This window comes from Diachasma alloeum, unplaced genomic scaffold, assembly GCF_001412515.2.
Source record: "Diachasma alloeum isolate Michigan unplaced genomic scaffold, Dall2.0 Dall_scaffold_00194, whole genome shotgun sequence".
Taxonomy (NCBI): Eukaryota; Metazoa; Arthropoda; class Insecta; order Hymenoptera; family Braconidae; genus Diachasma; species Diachasma alloeum.
This window is the reverse complement of record NW_021680359.1, coordinates 1,538,389-1,555,111: the sequence shown is the minus strand read 5'-3', so window position 1 is coordinate 1,555,111 and position 16,723 is coordinate 1,538,389. Positions and strand designations below refer to the sequence as shown.

Genomic DNA, 16,723 nt, shown 5'->3' with positions numbered 1-16,723 from the left:
GTGCGGTTTCCCACCAATTGTCCCTTCAACTCTACGCTGATGAGTCATTCATAAATTGTGGATTCTTCCAACTATACGATTACGCCAGACAGCATAGCAGTTTTTGATACATTTAGTTGATGTATATTAAATTTATTCTTTCAACGAGAATAGTCAATTATGCTGAAAAAATAACATGAAACGCTAATCCCAATAGAAATTAAGCTAAAACTGAATCAACTAGAGACACGTTGAGATGAATGGAAACTGGGAGAAAGGAAAATTATAAAAAAATTATTCTCTCTTGAACTCGTTGAGTTTCAAGCAAAGAATCGATCAATTTTGGTACAACAAAAAATACCAATAAAAGCTAAAACTTTTGGTCATGTCTGTGGAATCGTGTATTTTTCAATTAAATCATTTACCATTCATTCTAACATTGTGGATGGAATAATCCACTCAGTACAGAGTACATTCTCTGGACAATTAAGCTAAACCCTTAGTGTAATTTTTTAAGCTTATCAAATACAGAATAAATTCAAGAAAAAAAAATATGTACAAGACAGAAACCTGCCAATTCACTCATTCTTGTTTCTTCATTCGCACGTTAAACACTATAAGTTCTTTAATTGATCTCCATCGGTAGATGGATTACCAAACGAATGAAAAACTCGTGTGAGTTGGATAAAAGAGCGAAAAATAGAAACGTTGATTCTGAAGTTGACGTGATTGTTTCATCAGTTTTTCCAAATGAATCCCATCTCATTTATATCACTCAGATACTACGAGCCTTAATGGGTATGACTAAACACAGTAAGATGCATAAATTATTACATATTTCTAATTTACACTGTTTAATCCCACAGTCCTGCCAATCAATGTACGTGTGGCATCATTAGCTTCCCGCTCTGTCGATTAAAAGACAAATGTTCTGACTATTAAGTAGGTACGTTACGCCCAGTTTAGTCGAGTGCTGATCATTACGAGAGTGACTCCAGGAGACGAATCTCGGTGCCCGTGTCCTCCTCCTCCTCTTCCTCTTCCTGAAATGATGAATTGTGACAATGGCATGAGTAACGTTTTTAAATTTGTTTACAACACGAATGGATGCATGAAAAAGGGAATATTTACCTCGTCAAAGCCGAAGCAGTTCTCCATATCTTTACTTATTTTTGAATCACTGTTCACTTTCTGGTGCACTACTTTACGAGACGCGATTGCCTGTTTGATCTCCTCCAAGTTCATCTCTTCTTCTTCCTCCTCCTCCTCTTCTTCGCCGTTCTCTATTGATTCTACAATTCCAGCTTCGGAACTCAGTGGATCCTGCATCATCAAGTCACCATCCTCACTCGCCACAACAGCCATCTGCAACGAATTTTATTTGGTGAATTAAACAATGGCTCCAAAGGATCAAAAAAACAAAGTGGGGATAGTTATTCATTTTCCAAAAATTGCAATGTTTCATGTTTCAGAAAAATTATGCAGTTTTTTTAGATGATGGGAGAACATATGAAACTAATTTCAGTGATTAAGGAAAATTAATGCAGCACTTTCGACAGAATAAAATGCGCCAATTTATGCAATTATACACAGGCTGTCATGGGATGTATAATGATGCCTCCATTTGGAAATTCTCCTGTCAGGAGGCTCCAAAAATAAAAATGAAAATAGAGGAATATATGGAAAACGATGCTGAATCCAATGGCTAAAGAACAGTTTTGGCTATCCAGGGAAAAATCAAGATATGGGACTTATTAAAATCGTATGTTCTATTACTCATTCACTTTTAACAGATCGGTTTTATTCTTGAATAATTAATGTGGGTTAGTCGTTTCAAATTGTTTTCAATATGAAGGAGTTAACTCTGTCTATCAATCGCGAAAAAAAAATTCCATATGTGAGGAGCAGTCTGCAATTTTATAGACTAATGGAGGAACATATAAAACCAACTTTTCTGATGGTCGGAGAAATTTAGTTGTAGTAGCTTAGACAAAATTAAATAATCTTTCTTATATACGGGTTTTCATGGAATTGATTTTCGAATGGATGACTTGGCTACTCAAAGACTTCAAGAATAAAAATAAAACATAGATAGAATGTGATAAAATTTGCTAAATCCAATGCCAAGGAAAAATAATGAGGGAAATAATATAGATATTTAGAACTTTAAGCCCTCATGCTAAAGTATTGCAATTACCTGATCAGTGTTTTGATTATCAGCCAACTGAATGACCTCAAGAACAACATACTGCTGTCCATCGCTCCCCTCGACAGCCATCATGTCCTCTTCCTCCTCCTCCTCTTCTTCGTCGTCGTCGTAACCTTTAAGTTTAGAAGCTAAATCACCTGTTGTTCACAACAACCAATGCATGGAGATTAGTCAATGACCTTCATCATATCGTAAACTTCCAGAGACATTTGTTCAACCAACAAACAAAATAAAATAACATGAACAAATCACTAACCAGTCATGACCTCGACCCTCTGTCCATCGATGATCTGTATCTTCTTCTGCCTGCCAATCTTCAACGCCTGTTGTTTCTCCTGCAGCGACGACTCGGGATCGTGAACAGCCATGTGCCTAATCAAATTACCCTTATGCCTGAAGGCACGCTCGCACTCGGGACACTGATGCGTCTTCTCCTGCGGTGGTGGCGGCACGTACGATGGATTGTGATAGAGATTGCAGTGACGTTTCAATAGCTGCTTTTGCCTGAACGACTGATAACAATGATCGCACTGGTACGGTTTTTGATCGGTGTGGATTAACATGTGACTCTCCAAATGTCTAGCGGAAATAGAGGCGTAGGGACAGAGATCACATTTGTAACATTTTTCACCCTCATGTGTTTTACTGTGCAACTTGTAGCTGTACCGGTCGGGGAATGCCTTGCCACAGCGTTTGCATTTCAATGGCTTATCAGAGGTATGCAATTTTTGTACGTGAATCCTGAGATCTGTTTTTCTGCCGCAGGTCGTTGGACACAGCTCGCACTGGAATACCGGTTTGTCTCCAACTGTAAAGAGGAACGAATGGTTAATGCATTTATGGAATGACAATTTCAAGGCATACACACAGAAACAAAATTTCAAGTTTCAAATAAAAAATTTCTGAAGTACAAAACTGTTGTACTGAAATTTAGCCAGGAAAAAATTCTGGAAATTGATGAAATTTTCAATCATTTTAAGGAATTTCCCCTCAAAATGAGAGAAACAAGTTCTAATTTTTACAAATTTTTCTTCAAATTGAGTATAATTATCCTCAAACTAAGGAACCCTTTTTCTTATTTCAGGAATTCAGAACTTTTCGGATATCAAAATAAAAAACTTGGATTTTTTGAATTGAGAACATTCTCATTTTTGAATTTATGATTTTCTTATTCTAATTTTTTGAATAGATTTTTTTGACCGTTGTAATTATTTCCAAAATTCAAATGACAACAGGTTGGCGTAAGCGGTCTTGAACAATTTTATATACGTACAAATGAAGTTGAAGTTGAAGAACTACGTTTCTACGTATATAAAATTGCTGAAAACCGCTTAGGCCAACCTGTTGTCATCAGAATTTTGTTCTTATTCTAATATTAATCTACTCATATATAACCTGGAACCTCGACTCAATGTCAAATGAATGTTCAATTGTTCCAGAAGTTTATCCCTTTCGAATGTTCATAATTTCTTCACTGAATTTCCGACATTTTCCTTCTGCAATTATGCAGCCATTCTCTTCAAATGAATAATTTGATTCTAGAAACTAGAAACTTTTTTTTCCTGTGTAGTTGAAACAGAATTATCTTATACTTTTTGATAAAGTGAATACATTACCATTATGCACTAGTTTATGCGCCTTTAAACTGTTGGATTGCGTAAATCTCGCCTGACAAATGTCACACTCATACGGTTTTTCACCGGTATGAATACGCAAATGTCGTTTCAATTTAAACGTATCGGGACTGGCGTATGTACAATGGGGACATTGGTACGGACGCTCTCCAGTGTGACACCTTATGTGTCTCTTCAACTTCGACAGCTCCACGGATGCATAATCGCACTCGTGACATTTGTGCGGTTTTTCGTGGGTGTGTCGGTATCTCACGTGTCGCACCAGTTCCCCTGAAAATTTCAAGTATTATGTGTTTTGTAATGAAAATTAAAAAACCACAGGTTTATGGAACGTTTGAAGTATTTAGAACACTCAGAACTAAGAACTATCATTCACTCGCGGCGTACATTCTCTGAACAATTGGGCTGTGAACGCTCATTATAATTTTTTTTCCAAACGCATTTTATATGAGACATTCCATACCAACTCAGCCACCTCGATTTTTTTGTCGTACTAACCTTAATTGGCATGTTCAAAACTAAGTTACATAGAAATAAAGGATCTCTGTAAATTTTTATCTTCTTAGCACCAATCGTGTGTCTAACAGTCATGTTAATAGCAAAAATTTTCATAAATCTACCTTGCGAATAAGCAAGCAGATTTGAATAAATAAACAATTATTTTTTTCTGTATTTTTTCACGTACTCTTCAGATAAACATACTCTTGTATCGCAGAGGTATTTTAACACTATTTTTCCATTTTTTTCATTTTCAAATTCAATTTTCAGACAAGAGGTAATCGAGAATGAGTGTTGAAATGGCATTCATAATTTGAGAAAAAATTAAAAATTAAAAAGAAATAATTTCAGGAAAAAAATGTACAAGAGCTCGCCTATTCATTGATTATTTCTCGTTCATTCGTTCATTAATCATTAAAATTTCTCGAACTGATCATCATAGTTGATACATTATTAAGTGAATAAAAAAACTCGTGCTGAAAAAACAAAATTGATGTAATTATCTTCAAACTCAGAAAAGGGAAGTAAATCACAATTTAATGTATTTGGGGTATTTAACGATTATGTACTCAGTAAATTTTCTGAGCAACTCTAGCGTAATATTCGGACCTTATCACATTTAGAATTCTTCGAGAAATTTATATACTATTCACTTATTATTCCGCGTTATTTTCCACATCAACCGTTAGAATTTTTCTACTAGTCATCATCGACAGTAGAGGTGGGGCCATTCAAATATTACGTCAACAGCTATATTATCCCCTGGGCTATTCTACTTGGTCAGAAAATGTCTTTGGTTGTGATAATTACGTCAACAAGTTTTTTTGGGCTTTCTGGACCCTCTCCTCTACCCCTCAGACACAAGCCGCCACCAACATGAACCTCCTCCCCTTGCATATCATGTTTCCAAAGATTCGTAACCCCCTCTGTTTTTTTATTTATTAATATGCACCAACCCTTAACAGGTTATTTGCAATAAACTGGTTGCATTTTTGTTTAAATTCGAATTCTATTATTTTTGACAAACCGGTGGATTATTTCCAAGGGCTTCAAGTTCTTGTATGCCAGGAATGCATTTATGGCAAATGGTCTAGGCCCCTCTCTGTCACGGTGAATTTTTAATTATTTTCATAACATTGAATTTAAGAAACAAGAACAAGGAAAAGAAGGCAAAGGATTCATTGAACAATTAAATTTTTAAGCGATGCCCATTAAATTATTGTGCTCACAGCATTCTGACATTCCTCTTCATCAATCTTCGCGATAGTTTGAAGAACTGGTAGAGTTTCTTGTTTTTCGTGAGAAAAAAGGGACGCAAACAAAATTGCATTGGCAATTTTCTCGATTGAAAATGGAGCAAAAATATCTAGTGCCATCACAACTTAAGCAGCCCCCCTTCGTCACAAAGCGTCACAAGGCCCTACATTACAGGGGAAAGGAGGACAGAATGAATAGTTAAATCTTTAAGCGATGCCCTTTGAACATTTCGTACTTCATTAAATTATTGTGCTCACAGCATTCTGATATTCCTCCTCATGAATCTTCGCGATAGTTTGAAGAACTGGTGAAGCCTCTTTTTTTCGTGAGAAAAAAGCGACGCGAACAGAATTGCATTTACAATTTCCTCGATTGAAAATGGAGCAAAAATATGTAGTGACATCAAAACTTAAGCAGCCCCCTTTCGTCACAAAACATCACAAGGCCCTACATTGTAAGAGAAAGGAGAACAGTATGAATAATTTTCACGTTTTGGAAATATTTATGACTCTGAAAGAAATTCATCAATTAAGCTGTCTGAACTCTTTAGCCACAAAACCAAGTATGCTGTTTATCCCAAACTCGATGAGTTATTAACTTTCCAAAAAAATTTAGTATTCATTTTACTGCGCTTACCCCTATCATCAAGTGAACGAAAAACTCGCGATAACTTCGATGAAAGAGTGAAAACGCAAAACTTTCTTCAAAGCTGCTACGCCTGTTGTATTTTAAAATTGAAAAAAAAAGAGAGAGAAACCACAGTTTTATGAAGCACTCAAAGTATCCAGAACACCCAGAATTCTTAATAAGATAGTTTCACTGATGAGAAAAGTGAAAATATTACCTGATGTGGTGAACGCACTGTCGCAGAACTTGCAATGATGCGGTTTCGTGCCTGTGTGAGTGTTAACATGATTCTGTAATGAAGCAAGTGTCTTAAATCCCCTCTCGCAGACACTGCACTTGTGGGGCCTTTCCTCAGAGTGTGACTTCATGTGTCTCGAGAGTAGATAGCGCTTTGGACTCGTGTAGTTGCAGTAATTGCACATGTGCGCCTGAGTTACGGTCTGTGATTTTTTCGGTAAATACTTGACAATTTTAGTTTTATCATCGTCAGCTTCGTACTCGGTTTGCGCACCATCGTTATCCTCGTTGTCCTCAAAATCGTATACTGTGAGATCTTGCTCACCCTCTTCTCCCTCGACCCCCTCACCCTCGACTCGTTCCTTCTCCTCGCCATCTGGCTGCTGTACAATCAGAACGTAGCTGACTTCACCAGGATTGGTATCTGAGGGGACTATCGTCACTGTTTGGTAAGCATCTGTCGAGTTTAATACCACATTTCCATTACTGGAAACTTGACCATCCTCCTCGGCCTCTACATTCTCGAGCTCCTCAACTTCGTGGTACTGCTCTTCTTGGACTTCCTCTGGCTGTCCCTCTTCCTCTACTTCCTGAATCTGCACTTGGGTCATAACTGGCGCATCGTCACTGCTGGCTTGGTAGTAGTACTGGCCCGATTGGTCTACGAAGTATGTACCACCTTCTTCACCACCGGAGAGACCTTCAACCTGCTGGACTGTTATCAGAGACATTTATCAGTGGTTTTATGATTATTTGAGGACGCTAAAACATTAGCAAGAACAGAGAGAAAAGATTTTCGTGTTTCCAGAGCAAAATTAGTTTGAAAAATTAATTATTTTAAGAAACTCATCATTCTAGACAAGATTGCAGTGAGAATAAGAAACTGTTTACTTAATTTCAGAAGAAAAATAGAGGAAATTCAGTACCAAAAAAATTTGCATTCTAAAATGAAAACATGTGAAAGGGATTAAATTATAGAATTGCAACAGCATTTATAAACATGAATAGATTAATTTAAACATACAAAAAATAATTATTTTAAGAGTGAGAGTTTTCTGGAATCGTATCGCGTTTTTTGGAAGTTTTTGATGTTAAGACCCGCGTTTATTATCTTTCGAACGAGATCTGGGTTGTTTTTTTTTATTTTGGTAATCTGCAGTATTCTTCGATTGCCAATCAGTTTTACATAGCCCTGGAGGCTTCAAAAATTATGATTGCACAATCAAAACAACGTTGAAAAAAACTGAACATTTTCAAAGAGCGTTTTTGAATAATATTGGTAAATAAACCCAATAGGGAGGAAATTGCAAAGAAATAATTTACAGTATCGAATGGCTGTTCAGTCGTCATTTGCCTCAATAGCCAATGCGTCAGATTGTTAGCTGCCTTGATAAATTATCCATTTACAAATTCCTCTCTGCCGGACTTATTCCCTCATCTTTTTTTTTTTGGTTACGCAACCATAATTTTTAGAGACACCTACGTGATGTAAAATCCAGTGGAAATTGTGGTATATTTTAGAATACGAAAATGGAAAAACAATCGAGATAACGTTCGAAAGATAATCCATCCGGATCTTAAATTTTTTTCTCTTCCATACGCAGTGAATAAACCAGTAATTTCTTGACAATTATTCCTGTACTTTTTGTTTCTTTATGATTCTTAACAAATGCACATGGACAGTAGTGCCTTGGGCACTCGAAACATTGTGCGATCTTCATATTTTGTGGAGTTTTTTGTTTTTTTCTTTTGTTCTTGTGAAATCGAAATGTTCATAATTTGAGAATCTCAATGCCTTTGATTAAAAAACCCCAGCGCTGTTATTTCAAGAATTTAGAAGTTCTGAACTCCAGAATTAAGATTCCCTTAAAATGCGAGAAATTGTGCCTTAATTGAAGTTCAACCATACCAAAGTTGAGTAAAATTTACTGAGAAGTCGACCTTTCCCATTAAATTCTTATTTTTATGGAAAATATTCTTGAAATAAGTGAAAAATTTCGCTTAGTGAGATTTTACTGGAAACTAGAAACTGCTTTTTCTCGGCAATGGAACTGAAATATAGGGGTAATGAACTTACGCTGCACATGTTGCAACTGCTCACCCTGGCCACCTTCGATCTCTTTATTAAACGTCTCCAGATAAGTCTGGATTTCCGTTACCGACTCCTGCCCCTCTTCAAGCTTTATCGTCGTTACGTTAGCCGACATAGTGCAATCATCAATCTCCCCAGGTTCTTCAATGCTGAAGTTTCAGTAAAGCCACTGTAACGTTAATAATCATAGAATCATTGACCTATTTCGATGAGTAATAATTCCTTAAGGCTAATCCAACATCGGTGAATAATCATTGCCTGACGAATTGCTCCAAAAATGGTCAAATCTCTGTGCATGAGTGAGAAAAAAATCAATAATGAGTCCACGAAAATTGAGGTATATTACATCTGTCCAGGGGTGAATCGATGCACATGAAAGAAGGATGATTATGCATGTTTAGTCGACGAGAATTGAATGAATGAATTGATCAAGGATGCCATAAGGACCTAAAGTAGCACGGCCGAGTGTCTCGTAGGCGTATACGGTGCTATGCCACTTGGCAATCGTGGCATCGTCTGCACTCGCAACGCTCGCCATATTATCTCGAGCAAATGCAGTATCTGGCATTCATGAAAATTTGTAATTAACAATTGTCAAAGGATGTTAATTTTCACGAGGAAAATATGAATGCAAGTTGAATGCTTTCATTCTCAGGACACAGGGGGCATTAACGGGAACAAACCAAAAATTTCACAAAATTATCACTGTCGGCGCTGTCATCAATATGGACGGTGGGACGCAGAGCCAAAGGCGAGAGCAAAGGGGACCCAGAGAACGACTAAACGCGCCTCCTTCACCGCATCATTCCACCCGTTCCACAATACCCGTTCTTCCCGCATTACATTACTCACCCATAATAAACACAAAAAGTCTAACTATTGAGTCGTAATAAAGCACAAATGAGGTTAGTCGTTATTCCATAATCCATTAAAAAAAAAAAATTAATTAATCCATTGGTCTTCTTATGATCAATTCCTCTCCAATCAAGTTTATCGTAATATATCGTATTCCGTAATATCGGTCTTGGTATGTATTTGGGGGGGCTATCGCTCGGTTGTTGAAAAGAAAAAACGTGCGGCGCCACGAAAGCCTTGGACAAATATCCGCTTACCTCGTTCGTACGTGTGAGGGCGTTGTGTAAGATTCAACGCAGTAGACCCCAATATGGCCGATCGAAACTTTGGGAATATATTCTTCGCTCCTTCGTTCGTCTCCTCGCCGTTTGCCTCACTTCCCTACCCAATACACGCCAGAGGCTGCCTTCGTGTTGGATTGCTTCGGTAGGTTGTGCCCCGTTCAAAATTTGCCTGCGCAGATGCTTGTGCGCAACAACTGCTGTCCAAATAATTCCCCCACTGGCTTGTGGTGGGATAGAGACAGAATGAGGGCGACGTGTTTACACCAAGCGATTTGTAACAGGCATTATTTTTCACTATTCACCAGACACGTTTACGTCACACATTCGGTTGATAAATCGCAATTGAACGTTTTTCATGGGTTTCACGGGCCATTCGGTGGTTGGGGGATCGTTTAGTCTATCGATTTAGCACCTGGTGTGTATTTTTTTATTGGAAATTTTTGCTTTTGTCGAGTATGAGGCCCGCCAAATGCAGAGGACGCACCGAACGACCCGGGAGATCGACTACTAACGCCAGAACGGACGAAATTGGACGCTACATGAAAAGGGCGGGAAACCCTCCCTCTTCCCCCACCATCCCCTCTCGCTATTACTGGGGTTGAGTGGCTGGAGTGGGGGCACCGGTCCCCTTGCTCTCTCCCCGCCTTTGGGCTCCAATTACCCCCACTCAACTGCCCCCCCATTTCAACGAATTTCCAGGTCTGTTTCTCCTTTTCTCTTTTTCACACTGATTGATTGAATGAAAGGCTCGGGGATTTTACCATCTGCAAATTTTATTCTAAGCTTTTTTATATAAATTACAAAGTTACAGGTTTGCTTTCCATCGAGTAAGCAGTATTTTCATCTTATAAATTATGTTTGTTATTGATTATAAAATATATAGGAATTTCTTAGCTCGAATAACACTTCATTAGATTTATTTTGTATAATAGGCGTATAAATGAATGGGGAGTAGTTGCGCGCTTCGATAATCACTCGTTCGCCGGCGGCATTGAAAATTTTTATTTTCACATCACAGACACAAATGTATAAAAGCATACAAAAATATTCCTCACGATTATTTGAATTTTTATCTTTTTTCCGTTTTTTTTCTTTTGGCTGAGGAATTTCATTGTTGCAGATTGTTTGTCTTGTGGAGTGGGAGAGACTGTCCATCGAATAAAAGAGAAAATTCAATAGGAATGACAACTGCTGTGGAATATTATTTACACGGCTCTGTTGTATTGTTTGGCGTAACCGTTTGGTGTTCACAAGTTGTTTACGAATTCTTTATAAATTGTTAGGTTCCAAGCGCTCGACTTTGTTTAACTAATTCTGCGTCGTTGGGAGACTAGCAATTGCAGGCCTCGTACTACCCTCGATGGAGGTGACAGCTCTGATCACTGGTGATTTGTCCAATGTCGGAACGCAAGATGTAGACGATTGCAATGGCTGCTACCACTGTCCAGATTATTGATATTATCATTACGTGCTTCAGAGTTCTCAGCTCTTTGTGCAGCTTGCCATGACACTCCTCGAGATGTGACAGCTGGGAAAATGTTTTTAACATTAGGAAAATTATTTTAATTGGCGTTTTTGTTCTAGAGAGGAGGGTGGGGTGAATACCTTTGTGTACAGTTGATCCATCGTTCTCTCGCTTCCTGGCGACCCTGGGGAAAGAATCGATGTCGTTCCACCTGCTCCATCACGACACCAGACTCTATGATGCTCCGCTGATTTTCCATTAGTCTGGAAACAAATGAGAACGTTTGAAATGAGGGAATGATACTATTTAGTTGAATTTTTAATCATCGGGGCCTTGAGAATCAGGGATTCTAGGAGAAAATGCGAGAAATATTTTTTGTGAGGATTTATACGTAACCAGTGTCTTTAATTTTTTAATGGTATGATGAACAATTACTGAGAATTTTTAGACGTAACACCAACAAAGTCTCGTCAATGGTTTTTTCTCGAAATTGTTTTTCAAGATAAAACACAATTATGGAAAATATCGGGTGCACACAAAAAAAAAGTTTGTAGTTTCCAGAACAAAATGAGGAACTTGTAACTCAATATTAGAAGAAAAATCTTTAAAATTTAATACCAAAAACTGAACTAGTTCAATTAAGAAAAGTTCTTGAATTAAGAACACTCCCCAAGTAGAACCCATCACAGATAGATTCAAAAAATTAACAACTTTCGCGCTTAATAAAGTGGACCATATTCTCAATCTCTGTCACAAGCACATTCCCAATCCTATCGCCAAGAGTGCGATACAAGTATTCCCAGCAAACCCTCCTAAAGAATCTTGAAACGATTCGCATAGAAATGAACAAAAAAGATGGCTGGGGAAGTAATAGCACTTTATATAAACAACAAGAACTCTCCACCGTCTTTCTTCACTCTCGTCAAACCCTTCAAATTATTTCACTGCCATCCCATACTTTCCAATGTAAAAATTTTTATTTCCCACTTTTTTGTTCTCGACTGCACACTGTATGTTATAGCAACATTAAACTAAATATTTCTGTAAATACCAGGCTAAAGGCCTTCGCTTAAAAATGAAAAATAGGCCGTCAAAAATGAAAAATAAATGAAAGCATTCGAAAAAGATTAAATTCTGGACTAATTTTAAAACAAAGACATCATGAATTACGAAGGTGTTCTTAATTTAAGAATCCGATTGTTCTTCCTTCAAGAATATCAAGCATCTGAATTCCAGAACTACGATTTCTTTCAAATAAATGAAAATGTAGGGGAGAGTGGGGCAAAAACAGCTGAAAAACGACTATTCAACGCAATTCAAGCAAAAAAATCTTTCAACAATCTTTCTTTTATTAACTTTTTTTATTGTTGGGAGTGCTGTTGAGAATAATAATTTTCTATTCAGTAGAAAAGAACATGCGGTGCGAAAAAATCACTGACATTCTAAACTACGTCCACAAATGAATCCCCCGACAAAATCTTCTCCCGTCAAAACTTCTCACTAATTTTCCATTTTACTGGACGGAAAATTATTATTCTCGTCAGTATTCCCAATAATCACAAAAAGTTGATAAAAAAAAAACTGCTAAAATTTTTTTTTTGCTTGAATTGCGTCAAACAGTTGTTTTTCGACCGTTTCATTTTGACCCACTGTCCCCTACCTTAACTGAAGTACAATTATACTACATTCAAGCATTTATTACAGTGACAGACAGAGTTCTGAAATTTAGATAGCTTCGCTGGAAACAAAAACTTTTCTTCTCTGTACACGTTATTAACGAATTACCATTGCGGATTTAGGTAGAGAGACACTCGATCAATACCTTCCAAAAATCAGCCAACTCTTCAGCTGTCATCTTGGCATCTTTCATCGGCAGACACATGATCAAGAATTTATCATTGTGTAATAATGAGCGTAAATTGAAACCAGGCTGCAATGATACCGTCACGGTCACCTGCTGCGCTGGCAGTAATACACCCGTGCTCCTGCGTACACGGAATTTCTCTGGAGCCGTTGTTTTTATCTTGAACCATAAGTGGAAATTAAAAAGTAAGTTCTCATTGAGGTGTGATTACTACCCAGCGAGAATAGTTACCTTGTATGAAATACATTTATCAGCAGTTTGGTTCTTCAGTGCGATCGTACCGATGATCTCCTGCCCCTCTTTGTTGAATGATATTACGTCTGGAGTTATTGCAAGCACTGAAAAAAGACGAATGAATAATTAATGAAATCGAGTTTTAAATGATTGGGATTGTGTGCAATTGTTGAAGGTCATTACTTGAGTCTTCACTCGATTGATCTCCAAAGCCAGAGGCTGGCTGCTCATTCAATGGTGATGCCTCAGCAAAGTGCACCTTTTTATTATCCAATTTACCATTCAACGAATTAACACCATTACGAACTTCCGGTACGAAGGTGAATTTATAATCGTTATCTCCACCCCAACATACCAGTCCAACACTCGGATCTACATATTCCTTCAGCCCATTCTTGTTCACCTGTTTTATTTTAGGAATAGCTTTCGCTGGAAGCCAGGATTTTATGATCTTCAATGCAGCGTTTAGAACCCATGGCATTTCAAGCAGAATTATGTTGTTGAGATAGTTTGGGTAATAGTATTTGAATAGATTTATGAGGTATTTTGTGAACTCCATGTCCATGTTTGAAAGGCCTGCCTCACACATGTCGAAGAAGAGGGTGATTTGTTCATTGCCTTCTCTGAAATTGAACGGGAATGAAATTTAATGAGTTTCGAAATAGATTCGTTTAAATAGATTCGCCAATATCTTCGGGAGCAATAAAACTAGAGGGATCCTTCGTAATTACTTCCTTCCCTGGTAAAACAGTCCGATTATTTCCGACTGGGTGATAAAAAATGAATCGGCGTTAATTATGTTTCTGTCTTTGCCCGTTAAATTCCGATTGGCTGGTAGGTAGAGTTTGGAGTTTGAGAAAATTATGAGAATTAATGGGAACAAGGGTATGTGGCCGTTATCGTTCGATTACTTTCTAAAGAAGTGCTTGATAGATCTCATATTACGCATATAAATATTTAAATGAGCAATAAATATTAAAGATTTTGTTTTCTGTTTTCAGTTGAGTTTTTGAGGAATATTTCCGAATGTAAGGGAGATAGCGAAATTTTTAGAATTATATTTGTTGCACCTCTCAATCGGCTCTGCAAAAAAGGTTTTAAAAACATTTTGCTATCTCCTTTAGATTCCGAGATATTCGTTGAAAACTGTTCAATAGTCAAAATTGACTTGTACCGTTTTCCCACTTCGCTACTGAAATATACTAATCGAAATTAAAAATATTTCTTATAACGGATTTTCAATTATCCAAACAATCGTCAATCTTCCTAATTGAATTACTGATTAATGAATAATTCAGAATTTGAATATTTAAATTGATGATTACTCCAATAACTAAAACTTAAGAGTGATACTAACGAATTGATTACTTAATAATTTAACCTCAACTATAATTTATGGATATGGCTATCCCTGACCAAGAGTTTAATAAGAGGATTAGAAAAATGAAAGCAAAGCGAGAAGAAACTCGTCTTTTCTTTCTAATCTCAAGGACAGTTACCTTCAAAGTAATCTGTGCGATTTTTCCTCATTCATCTGAAGGTGTTATTAATTGATCAAATCAAGGTCTCCCCTACTCTATCTCCATTCGTTTCAATATAATTAATTAATTGTATTGCATTATATTGTTTGTTTTCTTTCGTTTTTTACGGATTCAAAGGGATTTTATCCTGCAGACTTCTCAATAAAGAGAAAAATTAAATAATGAAGATTCATTTCCTTTCCATCCGTTTAAACCAATAAATAATGCACCTCTGCAGTTCTCCAAATTATTAATTGATCCTAAATTAGAGGAGAATGGAGCAAAATGAAACAGTCGAAATTCAAGCGAAAAAAATTTTTTTATCAACTTTTGTTCATTAACTTTTTCTTTATTCTTGGGAGTACTGATGAGAATAATAATTCTCCATTCAGCAGAACGGAAAATTATTGGGAAGTTTTGACGGGAGACGATTTTGCCAATGGATCCTATTCTAATTTATTAAAAAGAAACTGAAACAGCAAAATCCAAAGTCCAGAACAAGGCCCAGGGGCTGACCCAGAGGGGGAAAACGGAAAATATGATGCTGAATTTCAATCGAATGAGAAATGAAAAGTGTAAGCGGCCTAATTTAATCAATTGTATTATAATCCACTAAATTATGAGACGAATAGAAAATTGTTATTCTCATCAGTACTAATAATAAAAAAAGTTGATGAACAAAAGTTAAAAAAAAAAAATTCTTATTGAATTGCGTTAAATATTCGTTTTTTGGCTATTTCATTTTACCCCACTCTCCCCTATTAATTTATTAAATCAAGATCTCTCCCTCTATTCCCATTCTTCTCCATATAATTAATTATATTATACTATATTGTTCGCATTCTTTCGTTTTTTACGGATTCAAAAGGTTTTTATCCTGAAGTCTTCTCAATAAAAAACAAGGAGAATTAATTAATGAATGTTCATTACCTTTCCATCCGTTCAAACCAATAAATAATGCACCTCTGCAGCTCCCCAAAGTCCCTAGCGCCCTTTACATGGAGTTTAGACTTGATAATGAACATTCCCCTGCCATCCCTATCCTTGCCATAGCCAAACACCACTCCGTCCTGGAGGTACTCCCGATTGACGTTATCCTCAGTGATTTCTACAAAAGTAAATCTCATAAAAGTCATTTCAACTGAATGACGGACCTTATGCGACCCAAGTAATTACCATTGGCCCCGACTTTTCGTCTCCACTCGCAGGTGGACCACAACAAATTCACCGCCTCTTGAATATTGAACTCCGCGTGTTCCAGCCATCTCCTCAAGTAGTCGTCCCTGGTCTTGATCCTCGTCAGATCATCCGGATGAAAACTACCTGCGAACAGAATGATTTCCTTGAAACCCCTGTCACTGTTATTGGACGAGGAAAAAAGTTCATCCCGAGGCCGATACGAGGAATTTATTCAATGAACATATCCATTGACCTTTGTTCTCGACCGGGCACAGGGCAAATATCTACCTCTCAAGCCCTATTACCATAATACAATAAATAAATCGCTCCAACTTCTTTCCGTACGTCACACAATCACAAAAAACTAGAGAAGAACAAAAGTCCTCGAGAAATAAAAAGACTGAATGAATAATTACGTTCATCTGAAGGTGTTTCATCCTCGAGTTTCTTAAAAAATTTCTCCCTCAACTCCACAATCTGCTGTTGTAAATCCATACTACTTTATTCGGTAATTATCAATGAATCTCTGATGACACCCTGACCGGCGTTGGGGACCTTCGAGTGCCAGTAATGATAAGTACAGTTATGATAATACATGAACGCATTCAATTAATGATCGAAAGTGAAAACAGTTGAGTATCACACAATATTGATTAGCGCGACTTTGACGGGACACTGGCGACTTTATACTGAATTGCGCGATGTTCAAAGGTGCATGCACCTCTCGCTCATCCCCTCCCTCGTGGATGGAGGTGTCAAATATTGAAATCAATTTTTCCTGCGACTCAT

General features: G+C 37.2%; 2 protein-coding genes across 6 annotated transcripts; both read right to left on the bottom strand.

Moving 5' to 3' along the window:
* Positions 1-355: 355 nt before the first annotated feature.
* Positions 356-10,172, bottom strand: LOC107048547 (transcriptional repressor CTCFL). 5 transcript variants are annotated; one of them, XM_015271762.1, is made up of 8 exons: positions 9,646-10,172; positions 8,519-8,702; positions 6,422-7,156; positions 3,805-4,092; positions 2,445-2,996; positions 2,177-2,325; positions 1,111-1,344; positions 356-1,022 (listed from the first exon to the last, which is right to left on the bottom strand). In XM_015271762.1, the coding sequence occupies exons 2-8, from the start codon at positions 8,646-8,648 to the stop codon at positions 960-962; spliced, it is 2,151 nt and encodes a 716-aa protein (XP_015127248.1). In that variant the 5' UTR covers positions 8,649-8,702; positions 9,646-10,172; the 3' UTR covers positions 356-959. The 5 variants fall into 5 exon arrangements, with proteins under 5 accessions (XP_015127248.1, XP_015127247.1, XP_015127251.1 ...); XM_015271761.1 differs by lacking the exon at positions 9,646-10,172 and adding an exon at positions 9,386-9,618; XM_015271765.1 differs by lacking the exon at positions 9,646-10,172 and adding an exon at positions 9,386-9,618 and having other exon boundaries at positions 2,177-2,301.
* Positions 10,173-10,425: 253 nt separating this feature from the next.
* On the bottom strand, positions 10,426-16,605 carry LOC107048487 (motile sperm domain-containing protein 2). Its single transcript, XM_015271662.1, has 8 exons — positions 16,351-16,605; positions 15,932-16,078; positions 15,686-15,863; positions 13,419-13,858; positions 13,233-13,339; positions 12,960-13,160; positions 11,278-11,400; positions 10,426-11,200 (listed from the first exon to the last, which is right to left on the bottom strand). Exons 1-8 carry the CDS (start codon positions 16,427-16,429, stop codon positions 11,024-11,026), a joined length of 1,452 nt encoding a protein of 483 aa, XP_015127148.1. The 5' UTR covers positions 16,430-16,605; the 3' UTR covers positions 10,426-11,023.
* Positions 16,606-16,723: the final 118 nt, after the last annotated feature.

Excerpts from the sequence above, each read along its gene's own strand:
- LOC107048547 (XM_015271762.1), bottom strand. The coding sequence starts at position 8,648 with ATGTCGGCTAACGTAACGACGATAAAGCTTGAAGAGGGGCAGGAGTCG. Across the intron at positions 7,157-8,518 it reads GCAGTTGCAACATGTGCAGC|TCCAGCAGGTTGAAGGTCTC; the intron begins GTAAGTTCATTA and ends CTCTGATAACAG. Across the intron at positions 2,326-2,444 it reads GAGGGTCGAGGTCATGACTG|GTGATTTAGCTTCTAAACTT; the intron begins GTTAGTGATTTG and ends TGTGAACAACAG.
- LOC107048487 (XM_015271662.1), bottom strand. The coding sequence starts at position 16,429 with ATGGATTTACAACAGCAGATTGTGGAGTTGAGGGAGAAATTTTTTAAG. Across the intron at positions 16,079-16,350 it reads TGAAACACCTTCAGATGAAC|GTAGTTTTCATCCGGATGAT; the intron begins GTAATTATTCAT and ends TTCTGTTCGCAG. Across the intron at positions 11,201-11,277 it reads TGGATCAACTGTACACAAAG|CTGTCACATCTCGAGGAGTG; the intron begins GTATTCACCCCA and ends ACATTTTCCCAG.